Below are 25,507 nucleotides of genomic sequence, written 5' to 3'. Positions count from 1 at the left end.
TCAGCAAAAAGAAATGACTTTGCATCTTTAGGAACATAGAGTGGCAAGTCATTAATACACACTGAAGCGTCAAAGAAACTGGTATAAGCATGTGTATTCAAATACAAAGATACGCAAATATGCAGAATATCGCGCTGCGTTCGGTAACGCTTATGTAAGACAAGTTTCTGGCGCAGTTGAAACACTCTTCTGAGTTACAGACTTCCTCTGCCCACCAAACTTTACAGACATGAACATTATTGGGCATATCTGGGATGCCTTGCTACGGGCTGTTCAGAAGAGATCTCCACTTCCTCGGACTCTTACAGATTTATGGACAGCCGTGCAGCATTCATGGTGTCAATTCCCTCTAGCAGTACTTCAGATATTAGCCGAGTCCACGTCACGCCGTGTCGCGGCGCTCCTGTGTGGTCGCGGTGGCCCTACACGATATTACGCAGGTGTACCAGTTTCTTTGGCTCTTCAGTGTATAATAAGAACAATAAGTGACAGAAGACTGAAACCTGTGGTACACCATTCTTGATACCTCCACAACTAGAGGACTCTTCATTTTGGCACTGTCCCATTCACACCACAATATGCGAGCCTATCTGGAAGAATTTCATGATTCACACAGTCAAAATCCTTTAAGAGATCACAAAAAATCCCAGTTGGTGGTGTCTGGTTATTCAGAGCATTTAATATTTGATTTGTGAAAGCATATACGGCATTTTCTGTCGAAAAGCCTTTCTGAAAACCAAACTGTCACTTTGTTAGTACTTCATTTTTACAAATAAGTGAAGCTACTCTGGAATATTACTTTTTCAAAAATTTTGGATGAAGCTGTCAGAAATGAGATTGGACAGTAGTAGTTAGTATCAGACCTATCCCATTTTTATGCAGTGGTTTAGCAACACCATGTTTCAGTCTATCCAGAAAAGTGCCCTTTTTCAGTGAGCTACTACATATGTGGCTGAGAATCCTACTTATCTGTTGGGAACAAGCTTTTGGTACTCTGTTGGAAATGCCATCAATCTCATGCAAGCTTTTACTTGTGAGTGAATTTATTATTTTCCTGATTTCAGTGGGAGAGTTGCGTTGAATTTCTGTTTTATTGAATTGCACAGATATTGCCTCTTCCATATACAGGCTTGCACTTTCTAATGAACAGCTGGATCCTATTTTCTTTAGAACACTTAAAAATGATTGTTAAAAAATGTTGTTTAAGAATATTCCAAATCGTTCTAATTTTATCATCAGAGGCGCTAATCTTAGAGATGATGCACATACTTCTGGACTTCTTAATGCCTTAACTTTTCTTAATATCTGTGTTGAATCTACATTTGAGTGAACATATGAAGTGTTAGAATAAATTTCAAAAGTCTTTGTGACCATATTGTACTGAGCAAAGCAAACATCAACAACTTGTGAACTTCTATATTTAGAATGATTTTTCTGTCAGTTTCTCTTGATATGCATATGTGTTGAATAAAGATCTTATACACCACTTTCGTCGCAAGGAAGCTATATTTTCTCCAGACCCTTTTCCCTCTTGTTTCCTTTTCACCTTAGTTAATGCCTGTTTGTGAAAGTAAATGCTGTACATCACGTTCATTATTTGCCTCTATGCTCAGTATTTGTTCACCACATTTTAAATATCTTATTCTTCTTTGCGTTTGCAGTGATCTCACGATGTCTACAAATAAAATCTGACCATCATAATTTACTATCTTGTACTGAAACATAAAGCTTTTTGCAATATATACCTAATGTAATTTACATTGCAGTATATCTGACGACTGCTTAGGAAGTGTAAATCTGAAGTTATAGCTTCTGTTCCCTGTATAAAAACACAATACTGCATAGCCTTTGAACGATAAAATCCTGCACTATTACTGTTTCTGGATTTGATTGATTCTTCAATCTTCTACGAACTTGCATAATTATAGCTCCAGTGACGTTTCCTTTGATACACAGATATATATTTTCTTCGTTCCTTCTTCATTGTAGTTCCACATACACTATGCACCTCAGATAGTGTTCAAATTTTGCCTTCAGTGGTGTAGTCTGATGTATAGTGAAAGAACAATTTGAGAAGCTACAGAAAGGCTTATTGCAAAGTAAGTAACGTAAGGTCGTAAGAATCTTGAATGTAAAATATACCTATAAACCGAATGTACGTCTTACAAAAACAAGCGAAGCCAGAAACTGACTGTGTCTTACCTCTTGATCGAAAGGAGCCATTTTAGTAGCGTATCTCCATGGGTTTTCAGCCGTTGGTACATTTGTATTAAATCCTCCATAGGCCCAGAAACCTTCATCCGTAGGAGTAACCGTTCCTATCTCGGTACCATCAATGCTGAACTTTATGTAGTCTGTAGATTACAAAGAAAAACGTGCTAGAGATTGAAATATTGTTGTGAACATGGAACAATGATATAACAAAAATTTAATGGCAGGCTCAAGATATTTAATTCCTGAAAAGGTGTGTGGAATGTACATTATAATACAGTATCAGTGTGAGAATGGAACTGTCACTTGAATTTTATCACAAAGAACATTAATGTGGTATTTCATAGTTTGAAATGTGAAATTGCTATACTTAAATAGTAGACTTTTTCGAATGTCATATACAAAATACTATGTCTCACCTCTATAGCGAAATGCAAGGCTGATCAACATCCTTGATGGTTTTCAACAGGAGTAGCTTAGTACTGATGAAATAAAATAAAAATTGACTTGTGATAAGAACTCAAACTGTATGTGAAGAACTTTTTTCTTAGGCTCTCGGGAAACTGTAGAAATTTTGAGATAGGCGACTTTTAAAAATGTGAAATATTTCTTTCCTTCCCTTGCGTAGGAGTCTGCGTCACGGCTGCAAGTGTACAAAGTATTTTGATGATGGGTCACAGTTTCTTAAAGATAACACTAGGATGAGCAGTTGGACTGAATAGACAATGTTTTCAAAAGAGGACGTAAGATGAACATCAACAAAATCACGAAAGTGATAATGTAATGTAGTCGAATTAAATCAGGTGATGATGATTGAATTAGATTGGGAAATAAGACACTGAAAGTAGTAGATGAGTTTTGCTATTTGGGAAGCAAAATAACTGATGATGGTCGATGCAGGGAGAATATAAAATGTAGATCGGCGATGGCAAGAAAAGCGTTTCTGAAGATGAGCAATTTGTTAACATCGAGTTCAGATTTAAATGTCAGGAAGTCCTTTCTGAAAGTATTTGTATGGACGTGAAACATGGACGATAAACAGTTTAGACAGGAAGAGAATAGAAGCTTTTGCAATGTGGTGTTACAGAAGAACGCTGAAGATTAGATGGGTAGATCACGTAACTAATCAGGAGATACTGAATAGAACTGCGGAGAAGAGAAATTTGTGGTGTAACCTGACTAGAAGAAGGGATCGGTTGGTAGGACATATTCTGAGGCATCAAGGGATCACCAGTGTGGTACTGGAGGAAAGGGTGTGGGGTGAAAATCGCAGAGGGAGATTAAGAGGTGAATACAGCAAGCAGATTCAGAAGGATGTGATTTGCGGTAGTTACTTGGAATAAAGAGCTGCGTCAGACCAGTCTTTGGACAGAAGATTACAACAGCAACAACAACGCCTCATGAAGGTATTCGTGATTTAAAGGATCATGGATTAAGGTCCACTGAAAAATACTCCCTCTCCTAAATGTTTACTTTCTTGCAGCTGATTAAACGAATGATAATGAAGTGTGTGTGGCATCGGAAAAAAGTGGAGATAAGATATCCGTCGGTAGGTGATAAGACATAATTAGGAAATACCCGAGATTACGTCTGCATCATAATAGTGTGCGTAACAGGATGTTACACATTCAGTGGAGCAGTCAATATAGTCCAAGACTTTGAAACGTTCCCTTAGAAAAATTTATGAATTACTGTGCTGATGAACCTCTTACATTATTTGATTTTCAAACAGCTGAGCAGAACTGAACGTACTCAGACATTACTCTCTTTACTTATTCTGATCATCAATAAACTGACACGCAATATTTTTTAGCGCAACGCAATCTGACTTTCAATAATCCCTACAAAAGAATGGCCCTGACTAGCAATAACCTATACCTTTCATTAATCACTTACCTCACAAAAATCTTCATGACTAGAACTACTGCAATGCAGCGAGCGACAGTACTGCCAGCTAAATAAAAGATTCTAACTACTGAAGTCACTAACTACTGATAGGCATAGTTAGCAAATGAAAGCTTTTGATAAAGAAAAACAATGTATTTACCTTAATAATGTTCAAAAGTCATTATATATATATATATATATATATATATATATATATATATATATATATATATATCAGTTTATTACATTCAGCCTTACAAATTTACTGTCTCTGATGGACACACGTCCAGATCATCCGCTCTCAAAACTCCGCCATCTCTCTCCCCATATCCACCACAGCTGGCAGCTCACCTCCAACTGCGCAACGCTACGCGCTGTTAACAGCCAACTGCCCAACACTACAATAGCGAATTCCAACAATGCAAACCAGCCACAGACTGCACACAGCACAGTCAGTGATTTTCATATAGAGCGCTACATGGCGTTACCAACATAAAAACCTAAACAGCCTACTTACAACTTGACGAATTTTTGATCATATCTGTTTGCTCATTATTGACACATGTTTGTTAATTTCAGTCCAATGGTCTGCCATTTCTTACAAATCACGGAAATTTTCTGCATTTTCAGAAAATAATAAATGTATTTGAAAACAGCTTCCTTAACATTATATGTACAGTATGTATATAACTGAATTTCGGCAAACGTATACTTGTGTTTGTAAAATATAGATGATATACTTCAGAAAATGGTAAAAGCGTTGTGAAATTAATAAAAAATGTGACATGCAGCAAGGGGATTGCCAAGCCTTGAGGTTCCAATGTGTGAAGAGGTAGTTTAGACGCTCTGCTGAGAGGTTTTTTGATAGTCGTGCAATTTATTTTGTAAATTGCGCCGTTTACACGTGATATTGCTGTCGTTAGCGCGGCAGAGGTAGATAACTTCTTTGTTACAAAAGAATTTCACTGTCTTTGAACTTAGATAAAACAAAATAAATGTAATTTATTACTACCAAAGCCTTACCAAATCATTAGAAATAAGAGCATGGGAGAACATCAAAAAATAAAGAAAGATTAATCTAAATTGTTAAGTGGTTGTAGTGCTAAGAACACGAACTGTAAATCGCATTTACAGATCTCCTTAAACTTATAAGTTCTACAACTTTTGCACTAAGAATGATAGAAGAGTGGATATGAAATTCTAAAAAAAAAAAAAGACGTACTTTTCCCAAGGCCATTCACTGATTTTTTGTGGCGTCATATTCTGGGACAACTCCCTACTAGGGAAAGTGTTTGTTGCACAGACGCACGTAATGAGGTTAATATGTGGTGTCCAGTCTAGATTATTTTTCACTAGCAGTTTAAACAATAGTTGCGCATACTGACAACAGACTTGTCGAACATTACCTCCCTTATAAACAATGTTGCCAACAATCAATGACAGTTGGAAAACAACAATAATATGTACACTGATAAGGCCAAACATTATGACCACTGCCCACCGCGAGGTTAGATGTTGCCTAGTGACTTTGCGGGCACATGAAGCGCTATGGAAAGTACCTAAGCGCAGAAGAGACGGATGGGGAATTGCCCTGGCGAAAATATGGGCTGCAAATGGCGAAATCAACTGCGGTGAGCGACTTTGACAAAGGACAGATTATTATTATGCAGAGCCAGTGAGCGAGTATCTCGGAAATGGCGGTCGAATGTGCACCAGCTACTGTCGTGAGCGTTTACGGAAAGAGGTAGAAGGACGGTGAAACTACCACTACGCGATAAACGGTTGGACGTCCACGACTCTTCACAGAATGTGGGATTCGGAGGCTTCTCTGTTGTGTTAAGTGGGATATATTGTGATCTGTGGCATCCCTGCCGGAAGAGCGCAATGCTGGTGCCTGCACAAGTGTTTCGGAGCTCATCGTTCATTGTATGTTATTGAACACGGAACTGCGCAGCCGCGCGGGATTAACCGAGCGGTCATAGGCACTGCAGTCATGGACTGTGAGGCTGGTCCCGGCGGAGGTTCGAGTCCTCCCTCGGGCATGGGTGTGTGTGTTTGTCCTTAGGATAATTTAGGTTAAGTAGTGTGTAAGCTTAGGGACTGATGACCTTACCAGTTAAGTCCCATAAGATTTCACACACATTTGAACATTTGTTTTTGGAGCTGCGCAGCTCACATGTTGACCCAATGGCATGATCAGTTATGATCGCAGTGGGCACGGTCCATCGGGATTTTAGCGTCGGTCAATGGAAACGAGTCGGCTCTTGGGAGAATCACATTTTTGCTACACTAGGTCGCTGATCGGCTCCACAAACGCCGTCATCGAGGTGAACGGCGGCTCGAAACGTGCAGCGCGCCACGGACGCAGGATGATAGGAGCAGTATTATTCTATGGGAGACATTCTCCTGCGCTTGCAAGGGACCTGTGACAGTAACCGAAGACACGCTGACAGCTGCGAACCACGTGCATCTCTTCATGCTTGATGTCTTCCCCGACGGTGATGCCACCTTTCAGCAGTATATAATTGTACGTGTCTCGGATGCAGAATCTTGCTACAGTGATTTGAGAAGCATTACAGTGAACTCAAGTTGATGTCACGTTCGCCTGACGTGAATCCTATGGAACCCACTTGGGTCGCTATCTGGCGCCATCACCGCGTACGCGAGTCAGCAGCCCCTTACATATGCGAATTTCATGAGCTGTGCGTAGACATCTAGTGCCACATACTTCCACAAACCTACCAACAAATTGTCGGATCCCTGATACGCAGAACCAGTGATGCATTTCGGTTCAAAGATGGACAAACAAGCTATGAAGCAGGCGGTCATAACGTTTTGGCTCATCAGTGTATACACCAAATTGTACCCAGCTTTGGCAGAGTGCAGAATGTAGTGAGGTAGTTGGCGATTAAAATGTTTGGCCAGTTACCCAGTGATGTGAAACATCCAATAGATAGTAAAAGTACACTACTGGCCATTAAAATTGCTACATCATGAAGATAACGTGCTACAGACACGAAATTTAAGCGACAGGAAGAAGATGCTGTGATATGCAAATGATTAGCTTTTCAGAGCATTCACACACGGTTGGCGCCGGTGGCGACACCTACAACGTGCTGACATGAGGAAAGTTTCCAACTGATTTCTCATACAAAAACAGCAGTTGACAGGCGTTGCCTGGTCAGACGTTGTTGTGATGCCTCGTGTAAGGAGGAGAAACGCATACCATCACGTTTCCGACTTCGATAAAGGTCGAATTGCAGCATATCGCGATTGCGGTTTATCGTATCGCGACATTGTCGCTCGTGTTGGTCGAGATCCAATGACTGGTAGCAGAACATGGATCGGTGGGTTCGGGAGCGTAATACGGAACGCCGTGCTGGATCCCAACGGCCTCGTATCACTAGCAGTCGAGATGACAGGCATCTTATTCGCATGGCTGTAACGGATAGTGCAGCCACGTCTCGATCCCAGTGTCAACAGATGGGGACGTTTGCAAGACAACAACCATCTGCCCGAACAGTTCGACGACGTTTGGAGCAGCATGGGCTATCAGCTCGGAGACCATGGCTGCGGTTACCCTCGACGCTGCATCACTGACAGCAGCGCCTGCGATGGTGTACTCAACGACGAACCTGGGTGCACGATTGGCAAAACGTCATTTTTTCGGATGAATCCACGTTCTGTTTACAGCATCATGGTGGTCGCATCCGTGTTTGGCGACACCGCGGTGAACGCACATTGGAAGCGTGTATTCGTCATCGCCATACTGGCCTATCACCCGGCGTGTTGGTATGGGGTGCCAATGGTTACACGTCTCGGTCACGTCTTGTTCGCATTGACGGCACTTTGAACACAGTGGACGTTACATTTCAGATGTGTTACGGCCCGTGGCTCTACCCTTCATTCGATCCCTGCGAAACCCTACATTTCAGCAGGATAATGCACGACCTCATGTTGCAGGTCCTGTACGGGCCTTTCTGGATACAGAAAAAGTTCGACTGCTGCCCTGGCCAGCACATTTTCCAGATCTCCCACTAATTGAAAACGTCTGGTCAATGGTGGCCGAGCAACTGGCTCGTCACAATACGCCAGTCACTACTCTTGATGAACTGTGGTATCGTGTTGAAGCTGCATGGGTAGCTGTACCTGAACACGCCATCCAATCTCTGTTTGACTCAATGCCCAGGCGTATCAAGGCCGTTATTACGGCCAGAGGTGGTTGTTCTGGGTACTGATTTCTCAGGATCTATGCACCCAAATTGCGTGAAAATGTAACCACATGTCAGTTCTAGTATAATATATTTGTCCAATGAATACCCGTTTATCATCTGCATTTCTTCTTGGTGTAGCAATTTTAATGGCCAGTAGTGTAACTTCAGACAGAATCTGAGAACATATGTGCCGACAATTCCTTATAATGGCTAGAAGAACTTTTGGATGAAGCAAGAGAGTTTAGAAATAAAGATACATTTGTCGTCGCACGCTAAGAACATTGCCAAACAAGTGTGGCGCGTTGTCAGATGAGAGTACATGCTCCAGGGTTTGCTGCTGCCAGAGTTCTCCTGCGATACGGATAGCAGTGTGCAAGTGCGCGAGTGAAAAGGTGCGAAAAACGGAAACATATTCAACAGATGAAGTAAGTGGGACAGTACGATTCTTGTGAGGAAATGTCTAAATTGCACACAGAGTTGCTGTGAAATCCCGGCAGTACATGGACCAGTTGCAGCGCCGGGTTCAACAGTAGTGAAATGGTGGAAATACTTCACCGAGGCCACACAACTGTTGGTGATGTTGATCGGGAGGGAGGGCAATCATTTGGTCAGTCTCAAAGTACATATGAATGGAAAGATTATCCAACGATGAAGACGTTCACACAGCGGTTCTCGAATGGATCCGTGACCAATTGTCGAGGAAGCGAATTATTGCTAGAACGTTCCAACCGGTGTCTACAGAGACTAGGTGCTTATGTTTAAAGATAGTGTCATGACTCTCTGTCAATCAATGAAAGCTACTTGGTCAGTCATTATAATATTTAACTTAGTTTTTGGAGTCTCCTTCTATATACACTGATCAGCCAGAATATTGTAACCACCGTCCTACTATCGCTGTAAACCCATCTAGGCGATAGCAGCGTCACCTGGCGAGCACTGACTGCTTGTCAAACACACGCACGCTGCATGTTAATATCATTCAGATTGCTGTCCATGTGTAGAACGGGGAAGGTGGGCTATCTATCTGAATCTGATCAAGGGCAGATTGTGATGGCCCAGAGGCTTGGCATGAGCATTCCGAGAACTGCACAACTTGTCGGGTGTTCGAGCATTGCTCTGGTGAGTGCCTTCAACACGTGGCGAAACGAAGGTGCAACCACGTCCAGATGTCGTGGGGGTGGGTGGCGACCCCTCATTACAGATGTCGGACGTCGTAGGCTGGGCAGACTGGTAAGACAGGACAGGCGGCAATCTGTGGCGGAAACGCCATCAGGCTTTAATGCTGGGCAGAGTGCAAGAGTGTCTAAACACGCAGTGCACCGAACACTCGCAACGATGGGCCTTCTCAACCGATGACCCATGCATGTGTCAATGTTAACACAACATACGCAACCACGACTGAAATTGGCTTTTGATCATCGACTCTGACTTTGGCGCAGTTGCAGAGCGTTGTATGGTATGATAAATCCCGATATCTTCTTCATCATGCCGATGGAAGGGCGCATATCCGTCATCTTCCAGGAGAACAGCTCCTTGACACCTGTCCTGCAAGATGGAGATCAGATGGCGGAGGCTCCATAACTCTCTGGATAACATTTATATGGGCATCCATGTGTCCAGTAGAGCTTGTGGAAGACGGCCAAAAAGTATCGTACACTGGTTACAGACCATGTACATCCTTTCATTACGATCATGTTTCCCGAAGACAGTGTCAATCTTGAACAAGATAATGCGCCATATCACAGTTCGAGGAGTGTAAAGGAGCGCCTCGTGGAACACAGTGGCGCGTTCCAGTTGATGTCTTGGCTCCCCTGTTCGCCAGATCAGGACCCAAACGAACACATCTGGGATGTAATTGAGCATGGCGTCAGAGCTCTTCGCCCCTCTCCCTGTAATTTATGGAATTAGGTGACTTTTGACGAAAACTCCTTCTAGCGACCTACCAACGCTTTATTACTTACATGCCACGACGCGTCGCATTTGTTATCCATGTGAAAGGTGGACATACTGCTACTAATACGTAGGCTGTAATAATGTTCTGACTGATCAGTGTAAATGATTAGAGTAGCAATTCTGTGTATAGTGTTCTATGGCCGCTATGGACTGTTAGTGATGTTCGCCTTTAGTGTTAATACGAGGGCTGTCCAGAAAGTAAGTTCCGATCGGTCGCTGAATGAAAACCACAGTGAAAATCAGAAACATTTTATTTGCAAGAGTTAGCTACACGTTCCAGATACTTCTCTGCATAGTCTCCGCTCTGACTTAGACATTTGTCGGAGCGTTATACCAAATTTCCAGCACCATCGTCATAGAGGACAGGCGCCTGTGCTTTCAGATAATTCTCTACGATGGTCTATAGTGCGTAGCCTGCGCCCAAGTGTTGTCTTTGTATCCAGCGTGAACAGAGCCAATTAGGGCTATGTTGTGGGTGATAACTTCCCACCGAAAATGCTGCAGGAGCATCTTCACTGCCCCTGCAGAGTGCGGCTGAGAACTGCCATGAAGAAGGAAGTGCTTGGCAGTTGTGTTAAGTGGGCTGCATTCATTAAGGCGAAGCCTCTCAGCGGACCCTTCTACTTTGCGGGAGACATCGTTGTTTTAGGCACCTTTACTCGCTCACAGTGTGCTCACAACTGAAAAGAGTGCCTTGGTGCAATTGACGGTCATACTAGAGACACTCCCCAACACGTCTGTACAAAGCTTCATCAAGTTTTCACTGTGGTGTCCATTTCGCGACCGATCGGAACTTACTTTCTGGACAACCCTCGTAGTAACAATCTTTTAAAAATAATTTAGTCTCTTGATCAAAACATAATCAAAACCTTTCGTTTTTGCCCCTGGGACAATTTACCCTTTAGAGGAACCACTGCTCCAGAGCGACTTGTACCCACCTGGCGTCCACTCGAGCTGGTAGGAGTGGAAGTCCTTGTCGTAGCCCTGGCCGGCGGCGCTGTTCTGCGAAAAGCTGGCCGACTGGTAGGCGTCCACGGGGTAGTAGGGGCCAAAGTGCAGCGTCGAGGCGACCTGCTCGGCGCCGATGTTGACGTTGTCCACCGTCAGCCCCAGGTTGCCGCGCGACTCCATCAGGTCGATCTCGCCTGACGCCGGCCACCCGCCGTATTTGTTGCTGCGTGGCAGCAGCCAGATAGCTGCAAAACAGAAAAGTGAGTGCCCGGGAATACTACTTTATCTACTCGTACTTGTTTTCATCTGGTAAGAGGGCAGTCTACAGGCCTTCTGTTACATCTAACCTGTCTGCCCTAGCAGGGTGAAGCTACGATATCTTGTAAAGTACCAGATTAGCTTGCAACACGACCCTTTACAGAAATGAACGACTCGATCCATAAGTTGTGGATGTGATAATGGTCATAGCTGCAGTTGATAACTTTGTCATTCTTAATTTTAATACACTGCCGAGAGAAAAAGTAGTACACCCACAGAGTCGACGTGGATTTTGATACGATGACAACATATGCCACCTGGGGGATGATAGATGTACCGATAATGGTTTCAACATTGTCCGCCAACAGACTGCGCAGTGGCATAGCTACCAGAGTGTCATCTGTGTCTACCCTTCAATATGGAATGCCGACAGGAAGGAGGCTCAGTGTGGGGCAAATGTGTGCGGCAGGTAGGTAACCGTGCCACGGAAATGCACCCGTGCTTCTTACGCCCAACTGAGCAAGTTGGATCAAGTTGTTGCCAGACAACTAGCACGTTCTGCGTAATTTGTGTAACGATGCTGGTATCAGCACTCACGCGAAAAACATTCTCACACCTGCAGACGAGGTTCTGGACGTCTACGCAGCTCAAACGCCCGCCAGTATCGTCGTAGTGTAAGAGCAGCAGGGGCAGACCGTACAGCTACCACAGCAACGGTAAGAGGGTTTGTGAGCCCTAACATGTCAACACGAACTGTTGCGAACCGGTTATTACCAGTGGGACTACGGGCACGCACATCCCTAGCCCGTCTTCCACTCACGCCACTGCATCGACATGCATGGCTCGACTGGTGCCATCAGAGGATAACTTGGAAGATGGAATGGCGCGCCGTGGTCTTAAGCAATGAACACAGATTCTACCTGTATGCAAGTGACGGTCGTTGCACATACGATGTAAACCTCATGAGCACTGTCTCGTAGAGTGCATTTGCCCAAGACGTACACAGGCTTTATGGTCTGGGATGCGATAAGCTACAACTCTCGTTCATCTTTGGTGTTTCTGGAGGGGACGCTAACCAGCGCTCGCTAAGCGCAGAAAGTTGTTAGACCCGTTCTTCTGCTGTTCTTGGAACAGGAAGATGATGTGTTTTTCGAACAGGATAATATGGGCCCACCAACACCTCGTATAGAACAAACGTGAGCTGTTCGAGAAGGCGTGGCACAATGTATCCCAGGACAGTATTCACCATCTGTACGATCGCCTGGAGGTTACACCATGTAATAATATGTGTGCTTCAGCATGGTTCGAACCTGGACCACAGAACTGCTTGATCTGTAAATATAATCATTTAATGTACTCCATATGCACTGTTGCTGATGATGGTCGAAGTAGAGAGGGTATGAAATGTAGACTGGCAATGGAAAGGAAAGCGTTTCTGAAGAAGAAAAATTTGTTAACATCGAGTATAGATTTAAATGTCAGGAAGTCGTTTTTGAAAGTATTTGTATGGAGTGTAGCCATGTATGGAAGTGAAAAGTGGACGATAAATAGTTTAGACAAGAAGAGAATAGAAGCTTTCGAAATGTGGTGCTACAGAAGAATGCTGAAGATTAGATGGGTAGATCACATAACTAATGAGGAGGTATTGAATAGAATTGGGGAGAAGAGGAGTTTGTGGCACAACTTGACCAGAAGAAGAGATCGGTTGGTAGGACATGTTCTGAGGCATGTACTGGAGGGCAGCATGGAGGGTAAAAATCGTAGAGGGAGACCAAGAGATGAATACACTAAGCAGATTCAGGAGGATGTAGGCTGCAGTAGGTACTGGGAGATGAAGAAGCTTGCACAGGATAGAGTAGCATGGAGAGCTGCATCAAACCAGTCTCAGGACTGAAGTCCACAACAACAGCAACAACAACATGCACTGTTGCAACAATAAATCTTGAGTGAATTGGAAAACTCTAAAAGACTGTCCTAATTTTGTTTCCAGCAGTGTGTAACGCTAGTCAACAAATACACTGTTCAAAAGAATTAGAAGAACACGCGAATCAATGTTCAGTATGTTAAATTTACTCTGATACAGACAGTACCTTTGGTATTATTGCATTTCTTCACATCTTCGTTTGGAATGTATGTAACAGTTAAAATCGTTCGCCATGTATTGGCTGTTTCGTGTGTGACAGTGTAAGGTGATCTTTCAGAAGGTAGGGAGTACCATTGTCCTAGTGTTTTCTAGTGAAGTACACAGATGGCAGGTTTCATTTGTGGATGTTGTGTTCAACCAAGCACATGCAATGCGACAGCTTAATGCAATACAAGTTGCAATTGAGCAGTAGTAAAGTTAGCTTTGAAAAGCGCGCCGCAGCGCGTAGCGTGAAGCAGTCGCCCTCCGTTTTCTGGCGGTGGCACCGTTGTCGCAACTGAAGGCTTCGGTGTCTCCCTCTAGCGGGAAAGGGGAAAAGTGGGCTGTTCGCGTGGGTTTAAGAAGTGGCTGTATGGGCTCTCGTGGAGAGTTGGCAGTCGGGCATCAAGAAGCGACTTCTCTGCCGGTGATAGAGGGACAGCACGAAGACCGAGGCATCAGCGTAAGCGACGCGAGCAGCGGCTCCGTGGTATGGGGCATTAACTGGTCGTCGCGAAAGGAATATTCCTGAGCGTGGGTCCACAAGGGGCCTAATTTGCAGTTCGGCCGTATGCTGTCGACCGGCGAGGAGGATCTGAAAATCGGCGCGCCTTCCTGCGTCCGTTGAAACGGCTGGCAGCGGGCGGCTGTGTTGGTTCAGTCCTGGGAGTCGTAACGCACCAGAAGTTGAGTATTGATTGTTAACAGATTTTATGAAGTTTAATTCAATTCAATTTACTTATTCTCGTTAATTATACCAGCCGTATTATTGGGGGTTTCCCGCCATTCATTCTCGTCTGCCCACCCGCGGGAAGGTGGTAATATTAGAAAGGGTGGTCCGTTTGTCCCCTATTGAGGACGAAAGGGGGGAGGGGGGAGTGAGAGTAAATCTGTGGTTTGGATTGCTTCTTTCCCCTCCCAGCTTACCTACGGGTTATTCGACTGTTAGCCTCTGCCATGTCTGTGAAAGTCTAAGGCACCAATGGCTGTACTGTTATAATGCAAGGCACTAAGACCTGATCCATTCTCTCGCCTGCCATAACTACTATTACTAGACTCACGAGTAAAAGGTACTCTAAGAAAGAAGAAAATGCCTTTTGCCTCGTGGTAAGAACTAGTCAGTTGCATAACGAATTTCTGCTCATCTGGAAGCTGTAACTTACGTAAATTTGTGTTTATGTATATTTGAATATAATTAAGCAGGGTTGTTAATGTACGCCGTAGTGGATTTTTTTATATTGTTTCTAGTCAGCAAAAACTGTTGTGTTTTTCCAATTCAGTACCTTTTAAGGCTTTTACTCAACGTGCTTATGCGTTTTATACAGGTAGTTGGTTATTAGTGTGTTTTCTTGCCATGCAAAAGTTTGCCATTTCATTACGGGTAGAAATTATTGCCTTGAAAGGAGAATGTTGTAAAAGTTCGCAAGTCCTACCTTGCGAGCGTGTGTGTTTGCCGTAAGTTAACTGGCAGAAATTTGTAAAATTTGTTTTTTTATATATTTTGGAAATGTTAATACTTATTAACTGTGAGTCCCCCCCCCCCCCCCCCCCCCGTGTGCATTGTCTTTATATGTTGCAGACTAGTTAGATTCTGCGCCATTTAATTAGCCTGAGTGAGGCTGTTGTGGGCGGCTGTAGCTACGGTTGTTGTAACCAAATGGGAAATTTGTCTGCCCAAAGGTGAAGTCATATATATTCAAATTGTATTTATTTATTAATCGAGTTAAATTCACCTGTAATTTAGCTGAGCTTGAAATATTATTCAGCGTCGCGTTGTATACGTTAAATTGCTTGCTTGTACTTGTCTTTTACTGGCATGAAATTTTTTTATAATAATTTAAAGGTCCTTTCCTAACGTAAATTGTGACTTATTCGTTAAATGATACTTGTTTTTTTTTTTAAAAAAATATCGTAAGGTCTTGCACCAAATTTGAATAAAGAGTGTTACTGAAAATTGTGTGTAATTTCACCAGTTATTCCTTGGCACCTACTTCCACTTTACATTTTGTGTATTAATTGTGATTAATAACCTTTGGTGAACCAGTAGTAATTTTACGGTTCAGCAATGGCGGTCTGTTTGCAACGAAAAGGACAGACTTTCCGTCACGTTGCTGCAGATGGCTGTTTCTCTCCACCCCTCATCCAAGGTTGTGGACACTCTACACAGGGCGAGGTGGACAAGGTCACCGAAGCATTACAACCCCACTTCGAGACCGATACTCGGCCATCTCAGCGTTGCGGTGAAGCGCAGATACCTTCAGAGCAGTGCAGGACAGTCACAGAAAGGCCACTGGAGCCACAGTGTCCGATCAGACTGTAATGAACAGGTTAATAGGAAGGATGATCCAACCCATGCGTCCTGTTAGAGTACCCCTATTGATACAACAACATCTTACAGCTCGCCTTCAGTTCTGCCATCCCCATGTCAGTGGCGAAACGTGTTATTCACAGAAGAGTCCAGAGATCCTCTGACGCAAGGTGATGGCCGTGATCATGTGCAGAGACCTATGGTGAGCAGAGTGTCCCAAAGTTGTCCAGCAAATCGATAGATTTCCAAGGTTCTGTGATGGTGTGGGATCTTCAGTTTTGACAGCCATACAGATCCTGTCGTTGTCCATGGTCGCCTTACCGTCAGTCAGTACATCGAACAGATCCTGTTGAACCATGGGGTGACTGCTGTACATTATTCGAGGGCCCATGTGGGTAAGTGTCATCAGGGACGTCTTGCGAAGCCTTGGCACTGAAGTAATGGAATGGCCAGTGGTGAGTCCCAACCTAAACCCCGTCGTGCATATGTGGGACATACTTGACAGACTGGTTCGTGGTCGTCCTGCTCCACCCCAGACTCTCCATGTGTTGTGTAATGCTAGAACGTATTCTGACGTCAAACGCAATGAGGCATCTCGAACAGAATGACCTCCTTCATGGCAACAGACATGGATTCTAAAAACATCGATCATGGAAACCCAACTCGTACTCTGAGGATATTTTGGTAGCGAGGACGCCACATGCTGTCTTGGATGGAAACTCATTGCCAAATGTAGACGCAATTTCCGGTGTACCGCAAGGAAGTGTGTTGTGCCCCTTGATGTTCAAGTTGTATGTTAATGATCTTGTGGACAATATTAATAGTAACCCTGTAAGAGGTCCGAGCAGATGTAATTTCCATGTATTGCTCATGCGCTGCCTGCGATATGCAAGGTATAAGAGAATCTCTGACCAGAGAGCAGTGTTGACTGCAGTACGAACTGTGTAGCTGTAGCAGTAAGTTGTTGCTAGTCTGCAGTCTGCTCTGGTCTGGTCTGGTGTATCGTGTTGGCTGGGCCGGTCGCGGTGCAGCGATGCCGGAGCCTTCTTTCAGCTCAATAATCCATTTTGTATTTTTTCCAGGAGAAGCTAGCCGGCCGAAGTGGCCGTGCGGTTAAAGGCGCTGCAGTCTGGAACCGCAAGACCGCTACGGTCGCAGGTTCGAATCCTGCCTCGGGCATGGATGTTTGTGATGTCCTTAGGTTAGTTAGGTTTAACTAGTTCTAAGTTCTAGGGGACTAATGACCTCAGCAGTTGAGTCCCATAGTGCTCAGAGCCATTTGAACCATTTGAACCAGGAGAAGCTATTCATGAAATTAATGTGCCATAAGCAGTTAGTCGTTAAACCTGTTCTAGTACTTGCATTTTTTTTTTACCCATTTGTGTGTGTCATTCATGAATGTGATCACATATACTCTACTTGTTCATAACCTTGCTACAGCTGACTCATGACGAATGACGTTATTAATCCTTATTTCCAGCAATAAGTCAAAAGCAAATATTTTCATGCCCCAGCAATTAATTATCGATCTCAACGAAATGCATTGCTAGTACAAAAAAATGTATTACCAGTCACAAATAATGCTACCAGTTTAAGAGATATTTCTAGTTCTAAATATAATTCAAATTTCTCAGATGTATTGAATCCATTATATCTATGTGTTATTGGACCACAGACCTTGAGTAATAGTTACAGTGTGTTACATTTTAAATATGTCCTATGTCACTTGAATGATGAGTTCTGAGTAATACTAAATGATGTTTTGTAATAATGCATAAATGCTATGCCAATAATTTCTGTAAATAATATTTTTGTTATACTCTATAAATGCTATGTCAATAATTAACTCTCATTTTGAATGATGACTTCTGAATAAAACTATACGAATACTTTGTAACTGGCCAATGAGTGCCAATGATTACTATAATTAGATGAATTATGTAAATGCTATGCCATTAATTACCTCTTGTTTTGAATGATGACTTCTGAATTATGCATAAAAATGGTTTGTAACTGGCCAATGAGTGCCAATGATTACTATAATTAGATGAATTATGTAAATGCTGTGCCATTAATTAACTCTTGTTTTGAATGATGATTTCTAAACAATGCATAAAAATGGTTTGTAACTGGCCAATGAATGCCAATGATTACTATAGTTAGATGAATTATGTAAATGCTATGTCATTAATTAACTCTTGCTTTGAATGACCACTTCTGAATAATGCATAAAAATGGTTTTTAACTGGCCAAAGAGTGCCAATATTTACTGTAATCAGATGACTTATGAATAATGTTCTGTAATACTCCATACATAGTACAGAAATGTTTAGTAACTAGGCAATGAGTGCCAACAATTACTCAAATCGGTTGATAGACTAGTGTAATTCTCAATGATGACTAGCATAAGACTTAATGTCCTTCACCTTCTGACCTAATTACCAGAAATTACTGCAATATCCGTTTGTCCTGTCCATCCTCATGATCATGGAGCACTATATTTGGATTTTGCACTAATTCTGCGTTGGTGAAAGAGTATGGATTCTACAAGAATGTGGTGTTGACACATCAAGCTGTCCACCACCATGAACGATGGAGATGTTGTTATGGTCCCACTGTTTGGTGTACCTAATGTACTACCAAAATGATAACATTGAATATTAATACAACATTTCAGTGTCTTGGCTACACTGATTAATACTTCAGGGAAGAGAACTTCAGATTGTCTCACTTGGTGTTGTGCTTCTGTAGAAAGATATGGACTTTCAGTGCAACTACGTGCAACGTACTGTGCTACAACCATGACGCAATCCTTCCCATTCCTTTCCTAGTTCTTGTAAAATGGTAAAAATATATACAGTGCGTGTGCACTTTATGTCATTTGTTAATATGTTTTGTACTCATTGCGTATACATTTTGTGATTTCTTGATATGTTCTGTACTCAGTGCATGTGCACTCTATTTCATTTCATGTTCTGCACTTATATATATATATATATATATATATATATATATATATATATATATATATATATATATATATATACACTCTGTGACTGTAGACTTAGTTAATTAAGTAGATTATAGAAAAATTTGTTGCTCATGGCAAGTCCAATTGACTCACCATCGCTGCCAAATTTTTGCCCCCCCCCCCCCCCCCCCCCCCCCAGTGGAGGATTATGTAAGAGGTCCGAGCAGATGTAATTTCGATGTATTGCTCATACGCTGCCTGCGATATGCAAGGTATAAGAGAATCTCTGACCAGAGAGCAGTGTTGACTGCAGTACGAACTGTGTAGCTGTAGCAGTAAGTTGTTGCTAGTCTGCAGTCCGCTCTGGTCTGGTCTGGTGTATGGTATTGGCTGGGCCGGTCGCGGTGCAGCGATGCCGGAGCCTGAGCATTATTGTATAAGGTAAAAAGCAGCCTCGCGCTTATGTAGTAATGTTATCTGAAGTCCCATGTAAATGTTTTAAAAATGTCATAATAATAATCTTTCTCATATAAAGTAATTTTAACAACCATTCATTTCAATTTAAAGCATTTACTAATTTCTCCAATCCATGATCATCCTGATTGTTGCAAAACAAAAATCAGTTGTTTTCCTTTCACAAATGACAAATCTATCGGCCAGCATTGGACAGGGCTGTACCAGAAAAATTTATTGTAAGAGCAGGTATATATGCGTCATCCGGCGACTTCATTGAGGTAAGAATTTTTCTCTTTTTTATTCAGAATGATCTTTCAGGGCAATGACGCAGCACTGCTGACGTCCAAAATTTACCAGGTCAAATTCACAGTCAATTATTGAAAAGTTATAAGTGAGTGACAATTTAATGGAGAGGTTGGTTACATTGTATTATTACCAGGTTACTGAATTTATTTTTTTGTTGGGACGTTACACTGAATGTGAACGACATAATTATAATTTTTTACTGTTGAGAAGTTTAGGAATTTTCTGTTTTGAGGTTACACTAAATGTGAATGAATTTTGTGGGGAGGTTACAACCCTAGCCGTTTCACAGATGATGCAGATATCTGCAACGAAAAACAGTCTGAACGAAGTTATACAAATAAATCAGTCAGTCTTTGATAAGATTTCAAAGTGATGCAAAGGCTGGCAGCCTGTGCTCTTCACAATTATGACTACAGTATGAACAAGACGTGGCTGGAATAGCTCAGTTCATACAAACACATGGTATAACACTTTGTGGGGATATGAAATTGAATGACTACATAGGGAGAGTCGTAGGTAAAACAAGAGTCTTTTTTTTTTGTAGAGTGGTAGGGAATGCAAACAGCACACAAATGAGATTGCTTACAAATCACTCGTGCGGCTCATCCTAGAATATTACTCAAGTGTGTGGGACTCGTGCCAAATAGGGGTAACCGAGGATACTGAACGTATGCAGGGAAAGACAGCACGAATGGTCACAGGATGGATGACCCGTGGAAGATTGTCACAAACATGCTGGGTTAACTTAGACACTTTAAGATAGTCGCAAAATTTCACGAGAGAGCCAACTTACAGAGTCTGAAGAAGCGGCTTTAAATCTTGATCTAAGGAATTACTACAACCTCCTACATACGGCTCTCACACGGATTGTGAGGACACGATTAGATTAGTTACAGCGCGTATGGAGGCATTTAAACAATTATTGTTCCCACGCTCACGAAATGTGTGGTGCGGAAGAAGTCCTGATAACTGGTACAAAGCGGGGTACCCACTGGCATGCGCTTCACAGCAGGCAGCAGATTATAGTGTAGACAAAAATGTAGATCTTGAGTCACAGAAATAGGAATGCGTTCTCGTAAGCAATTATATCGCGAAATGACAATTTTATGTAGCTTTAATTACTATGAGGTCGGATGTGTTTCAAAACTCTTTATCCTCGGTAATAACATTTGAAATCAAAAACGCCCTGATGTTGTTTCATGGAAGACGTTAAGTTTTGCTTCATTGTAAAAAAGTAATACCGACATCAAACTTCCGTGTCAGAAATATCTGTTCTCGTCGAAAAGCAACATGTTCAACAGTTAATAATACCTAAGAAGAAAAAATATTTTGTAAACGTCATTTAAAATCGTACAAAAAGCAACTAAAGATGATAAAGATATTATACTGCTCAACAACACTGCAGTATTGTGCAGTAAATTAACTACTCTTTTCGACTGATAAATTACACTTGCAAAGTCTCGACATTTCCAGACAAGTGTTAAGTTACTGTCTGTTTCGCAAGCATACAGATAAGTCCTCAAAACAAAGATTTAAATATGGGCTCTGGGTATCCCTCAGGAGCAGCACGAATCGTCTGGCGGAACAGAATGCTCTTTACTACACGATCTGAAGGCTCTGACGGCGGTTCCTTTTGTTCTTCACGAACGGGTGTGGACATCGATCGCAGTATCGCACTGAGCTGAATAGCGAATGGCGTGCTGCCACTTGCTTACTTTACGTGCTTCTCGAGTGATCAAAGAGCTGAAGGACGCTAATGTAATGCAGAATTTGCTGTACGTGAACTGAAATTCAATTTTATTTACCTCTTGAACACGTAAGATGTTTGGAAATGAAACGACGGCACTGGAAACCTATACTATTTCTTACAAATTTTTTGTTTTTGTAATACGCTCTAAGGCAAGAAAAAACGACGCACAATGAAGGAATTATCTAAATTGGGCGACAATTGGTAAATGTGATGTACAGGCACAGAGTAAGAAATGACTACAATTTCAGAGAAAATGGGAGAGTCATTCAAACGAAGGAACTTCACAAATCGACCAAGTCAACAACGCATTGGTCCACTTCTGGCTCTTATACAAGCAGATATTCGGCTTGGAATTAATTGAAAGAGTTCTTGGATGTCCAACTGAGGCACATCATCCCTACCCAATTGGCGCGTTAGAGCGTCAAAATCCCGACATGCTTGGAGGGCCATACCAATAATGGTCCCAACGTTCTCAGTTGGGGAGAGACATTGAAACGCGTACGTTTCATATGTATTCATTACCAGCGATGGCGAGGCATGACAGAATCTCTGACCAGAGAGTTATTTATCGTTGCTAGTCTGCGCTTGACCGCGCGAGCGTTCAGTGGCGAGTTGCACTCTGTCTGTAGTAGATGTCGGATGCAGTTGCATGTACCGAGTCGGCAGGAACAGTTGCGAGTTGCACTCTGTCTGTAGTAGAAGTCGGATACAGTAGTGTGTGGCGAGTCGGCAGAGGGAGCAGACAGTTGGATAGTTGTACAAAAATTAAGGAATAATAATGGCCCAAATGTAAAGTCCCCACAAAATTAACGTTAAGATGATTGCTCATTAAACCCACAATAATATTAATTAAATGATGAACCGTGAACTGAATGTAACATCTCAACACAAATAATTAAACCTGATAAATTTTATAAGGGCAGCAACGCTGACCTTCGGCCCTGTGAAATAATTAAACATGACAAATTCTTACCTCAGTAAAACTGCATCTACATCTGCTCTTATTTAAAAAATTTCCGGCACAGCTCCGTGCAATGCTGGAGTATATTTAATTTTGATTCTTGGAGGAAATGCATAGGAAAAATTCTTTAAATTGAAATGATTACTTTTCTTTAAAAGATTTACTTTATAGAAAAATTATTATTGGTGAATTTTTTTGAACAAATTATTTACAATTAACATACATTATTAGCTGAGCGCAATGCTGCTTCATTACCTTCTACAATATTACACATCGTCCACCACAATCCTGACCAGATTCGGAAGAACAGCACGCCGTCGACGCATGCCGACTCCCGCAGACTAGCACCGACTAAGTACAACTATCCAACTGTCTGCTCCCTCTGCCGACTCGCCACACACTACTGTATCCGACTTCTACTACAGACAGAGTGCAACTCGCAACTGTTCCTGCCGACTCGGTACATGCAACTGCATCCGACATCTACTACAGACAGAGTGCAACTCGCCACTGAACGCTCGCGCGGTCAAGCGCAGACTAGCAACGATAAATAACTCTCTGGTCAGAGATTCTGTCATGCCTCGCCATCGCTGGTAATGAATACATATGAAACGTACGCGTTTCAACATGACGACCTTTCTGGCCAAGATAGGGTTTGGCAAGCAGGAAGACAAGCAGTTGAAACTCTCGCCGTGTGCGGTTGGGCATTATCTTGCTGAAATGTAAGTCCAGGATGGCTTGCCTTGACGGGTAACAAAACTGTGCGTAGAAGATCATCCCGCGGACGACAACCAAAGTGGTTCTGTTATGAAATGAAATGAAACACCAGACCATCACTGCTGGTTGTCTGGCCTTATGGTGGACGACAGTCGGGTTGGTATCCAGCCACTGTCCAGAACGTCTCCAGACATGTATTAGCTGGTCATTGTGGCTCAGTTCCAAGAGGGACTCGTCACTGAAGACAATTCTGCTCCTGTCAATGAGGGTCCAGGCCGAAGACGTGTCTAGAGTCGCCCCAGGCAGCGTTGGGATAACAACTTGATTGTCAAACGACATAACGTCCGACAAACAGTAACGATGGCTCTAATTTATTTTCATAGCAGGACCCCTTTTGTATGTCATCCACGTCACTACAGCACGTCGATGATATATCACATCCCGTTTTGTTGCCATTCATGGTAAGCTATCCTGGGCTCACATTTCAGCAAGATAATGACCGCCTGCTTGCGGCGAGAGCTTTTACTGGTTGTCTTTGTGCTTGTAAAACACCATCTTGGTCAGCAGGGTGGTCACATTTTTCCACAGCTGGGAACGTTTGTAGCATTACAGGCAGGGCCCTCCTATCAGCTCGGGATTTTGACGATCTAATGCGCCAATTTGCCAGAATTTGGCACGACATCCGTCAATAGGACAACTGGCAACCCTGTCAATTAATTGCAAGTCGAATAATTGCTTGCATAAGGGGCAGATTTGGAACAGCGCGTTACTGACTTCCACAATTAGTTAAGCTCTTTCTCTTGAATAAATCAACCACTTCTTCTGAAATTGCAATTATTTTTTCGTATGTATATGTACATCGCATCTGAGGATTTCTGTCCCATTCAGATACTTCCTTCATGTTGCGTCGTTTTTCGTCTTTATCTACACTGCACAGGGTGTTTCAAAAAGAATATACGTTTTACAAAGTATTATTTGGTCCAAACTATCGATCTCTGCACCTCGGTTAGGCTTTTGGAGAAACGAATACATGGTCTAGTTTATATTAATTGCCGCTAGATGTCAATTGTCTTCTGTTTTGCTTGGTAATCGTCATATCTTTAAAATGGCTACTCCGCAGCAGAAGTAATTTTGTGTTCTCGAGTTTGCGAAGTGCAATTCCGTGATTACAGTGCCAAGACGTTTCAGGTTGAGGTATCAAATTGATCCTCCGAATGGGTGAAACATTATCAGATGATATCGATAGTTTCTAGGTACAGGATGTCTATGTAAAGCAAAGAGTCCTGGCCTCCCTCGTGTTTCTGAAGAAAATGTTGTATGAATTCAAATTGCTTTCCAACGTAGTCCTTCAAAATCAACTCGTCATGCCAGCCGGGAATTACAACTGCCTACAACAACAATCTGTCGTGTTTTGAGACGTCGGTTGGTTCTGAAGCCGTACGAGTTACAGCTGTTACAAGCTCTGCGTCCTGATGACAAACGCAAACGTGTGACTTTTTGTAGAGAGATTCTTGATGCTATTGACAATGACGAAACTTTCGCACAACGCATCGTGTCCAATGATGAAGTGACTTTCCATGTTATTGGTCAGGTAATCAAACACAATGTTCGAATTTGGGGGCCTAAGGACCTACATACAGCCATGTACGAGATTCGACCAAAGTCAATGTGTTTTGTGCGATATCCCGATTATCTGTTTACGGCTCATTCTTGCTTGATGGAAACACGGTTAACAGTCAGCAGTATCTGGCTATCTTACAAAACTGGTTGCTTCCGAGGCTGCACGAAGGCAACTTCATTTTTCAACAAGATGGGGCACCCCCTCACTGGAGTCCTCAAGTGGTGAATATCTGAATGAAACTCTACCGAACCGTTGGATTGGTCGTCAAGGAGCTGGCGACTTACCATGTCTCAGCTGGGCTCGACGGTCACCGGATTTGACACTTTCTGACTTCTTCCTATGGGGTTTCGTTAATGACAACGTTTATATACCACCACTCCCACAGAACCTGGAAGAGTTAAAGAACCGGATCCGTACTGCCATAACATCAGTGACGGAGGACATGCTTGCCCGAGTATGCGAGGAATTTGAATATCGATGTGATACTGTTCGCGTTGGTGATGGAGGACATACTGAACATCTGTAATCTGAACTTGAGAGGTTCGTAAACATGTGTGTAAAGTTTCATATTCGTATGTCTTAAAGTTTATTAAATATATATATTCGAAATATGTATATTTTTTTGAAACACCCTGTATTTATTAGTGGAGAGGTTGTGAGATATATATATCTCACATGTTGGATTTGGTTGGTTGGTTTGGGGGGATTAAAGGGACCAGACTGCGACGGTCATCGGTCAACATGTTGGAACTTATGTTAAATTTACTTCCTAGTACAGAGAGTGAAGCACCCAATAGACATGGTCCGATAACAATGTAGCT

General features: G+C 42.6%; 1 protein-coding gene across 1 annotated transcript in view; it reads right to left on the bottom strand.

The window, feature by feature from the left end:
* The window catches only part of LOC126253307 (beta-1,3-glucan-binding protein-like), a 90,682-nt gene that overhangs the window by 16,103 nt on the left and 49,072 nt on the right, over positions 1–25,507 (bottom strand). Inside the window, exons 4-5 of the mRNA XM_049954537.1 lie at positions 11,204–11,461; positions 2,203–2,354 (exon numbers count right to left, since the gene is read on the bottom strand). Coding sequence (XP_049810494.1) covers positions 2,203–2,354; positions 11,204–11,461 — 410 coding nt within the window. The remainder of the gene's footprint in view (positions 1–2,202; positions 2,355–11,203; positions 11,462–25,507) is intronic.

Source organism: Schistocerca nitens, chromosome 4 (genome assembly GCF_023898315.1).
Source record: "Schistocerca nitens isolate TAMUIC-IGC-003100 chromosome 4, iqSchNite1.1, whole genome shotgun sequence".
In the NCBI taxonomy this organism is placed as follows: Eukaryota; Metazoa; Arthropoda; class Insecta; order Orthoptera; family Acrididae; genus Schistocerca; species Schistocerca nitens.
The sequence above is the reverse complement of the archived record's forward strand: the minus strand, read 5'-3'. Positions and strand labels throughout refer to the sequence as shown.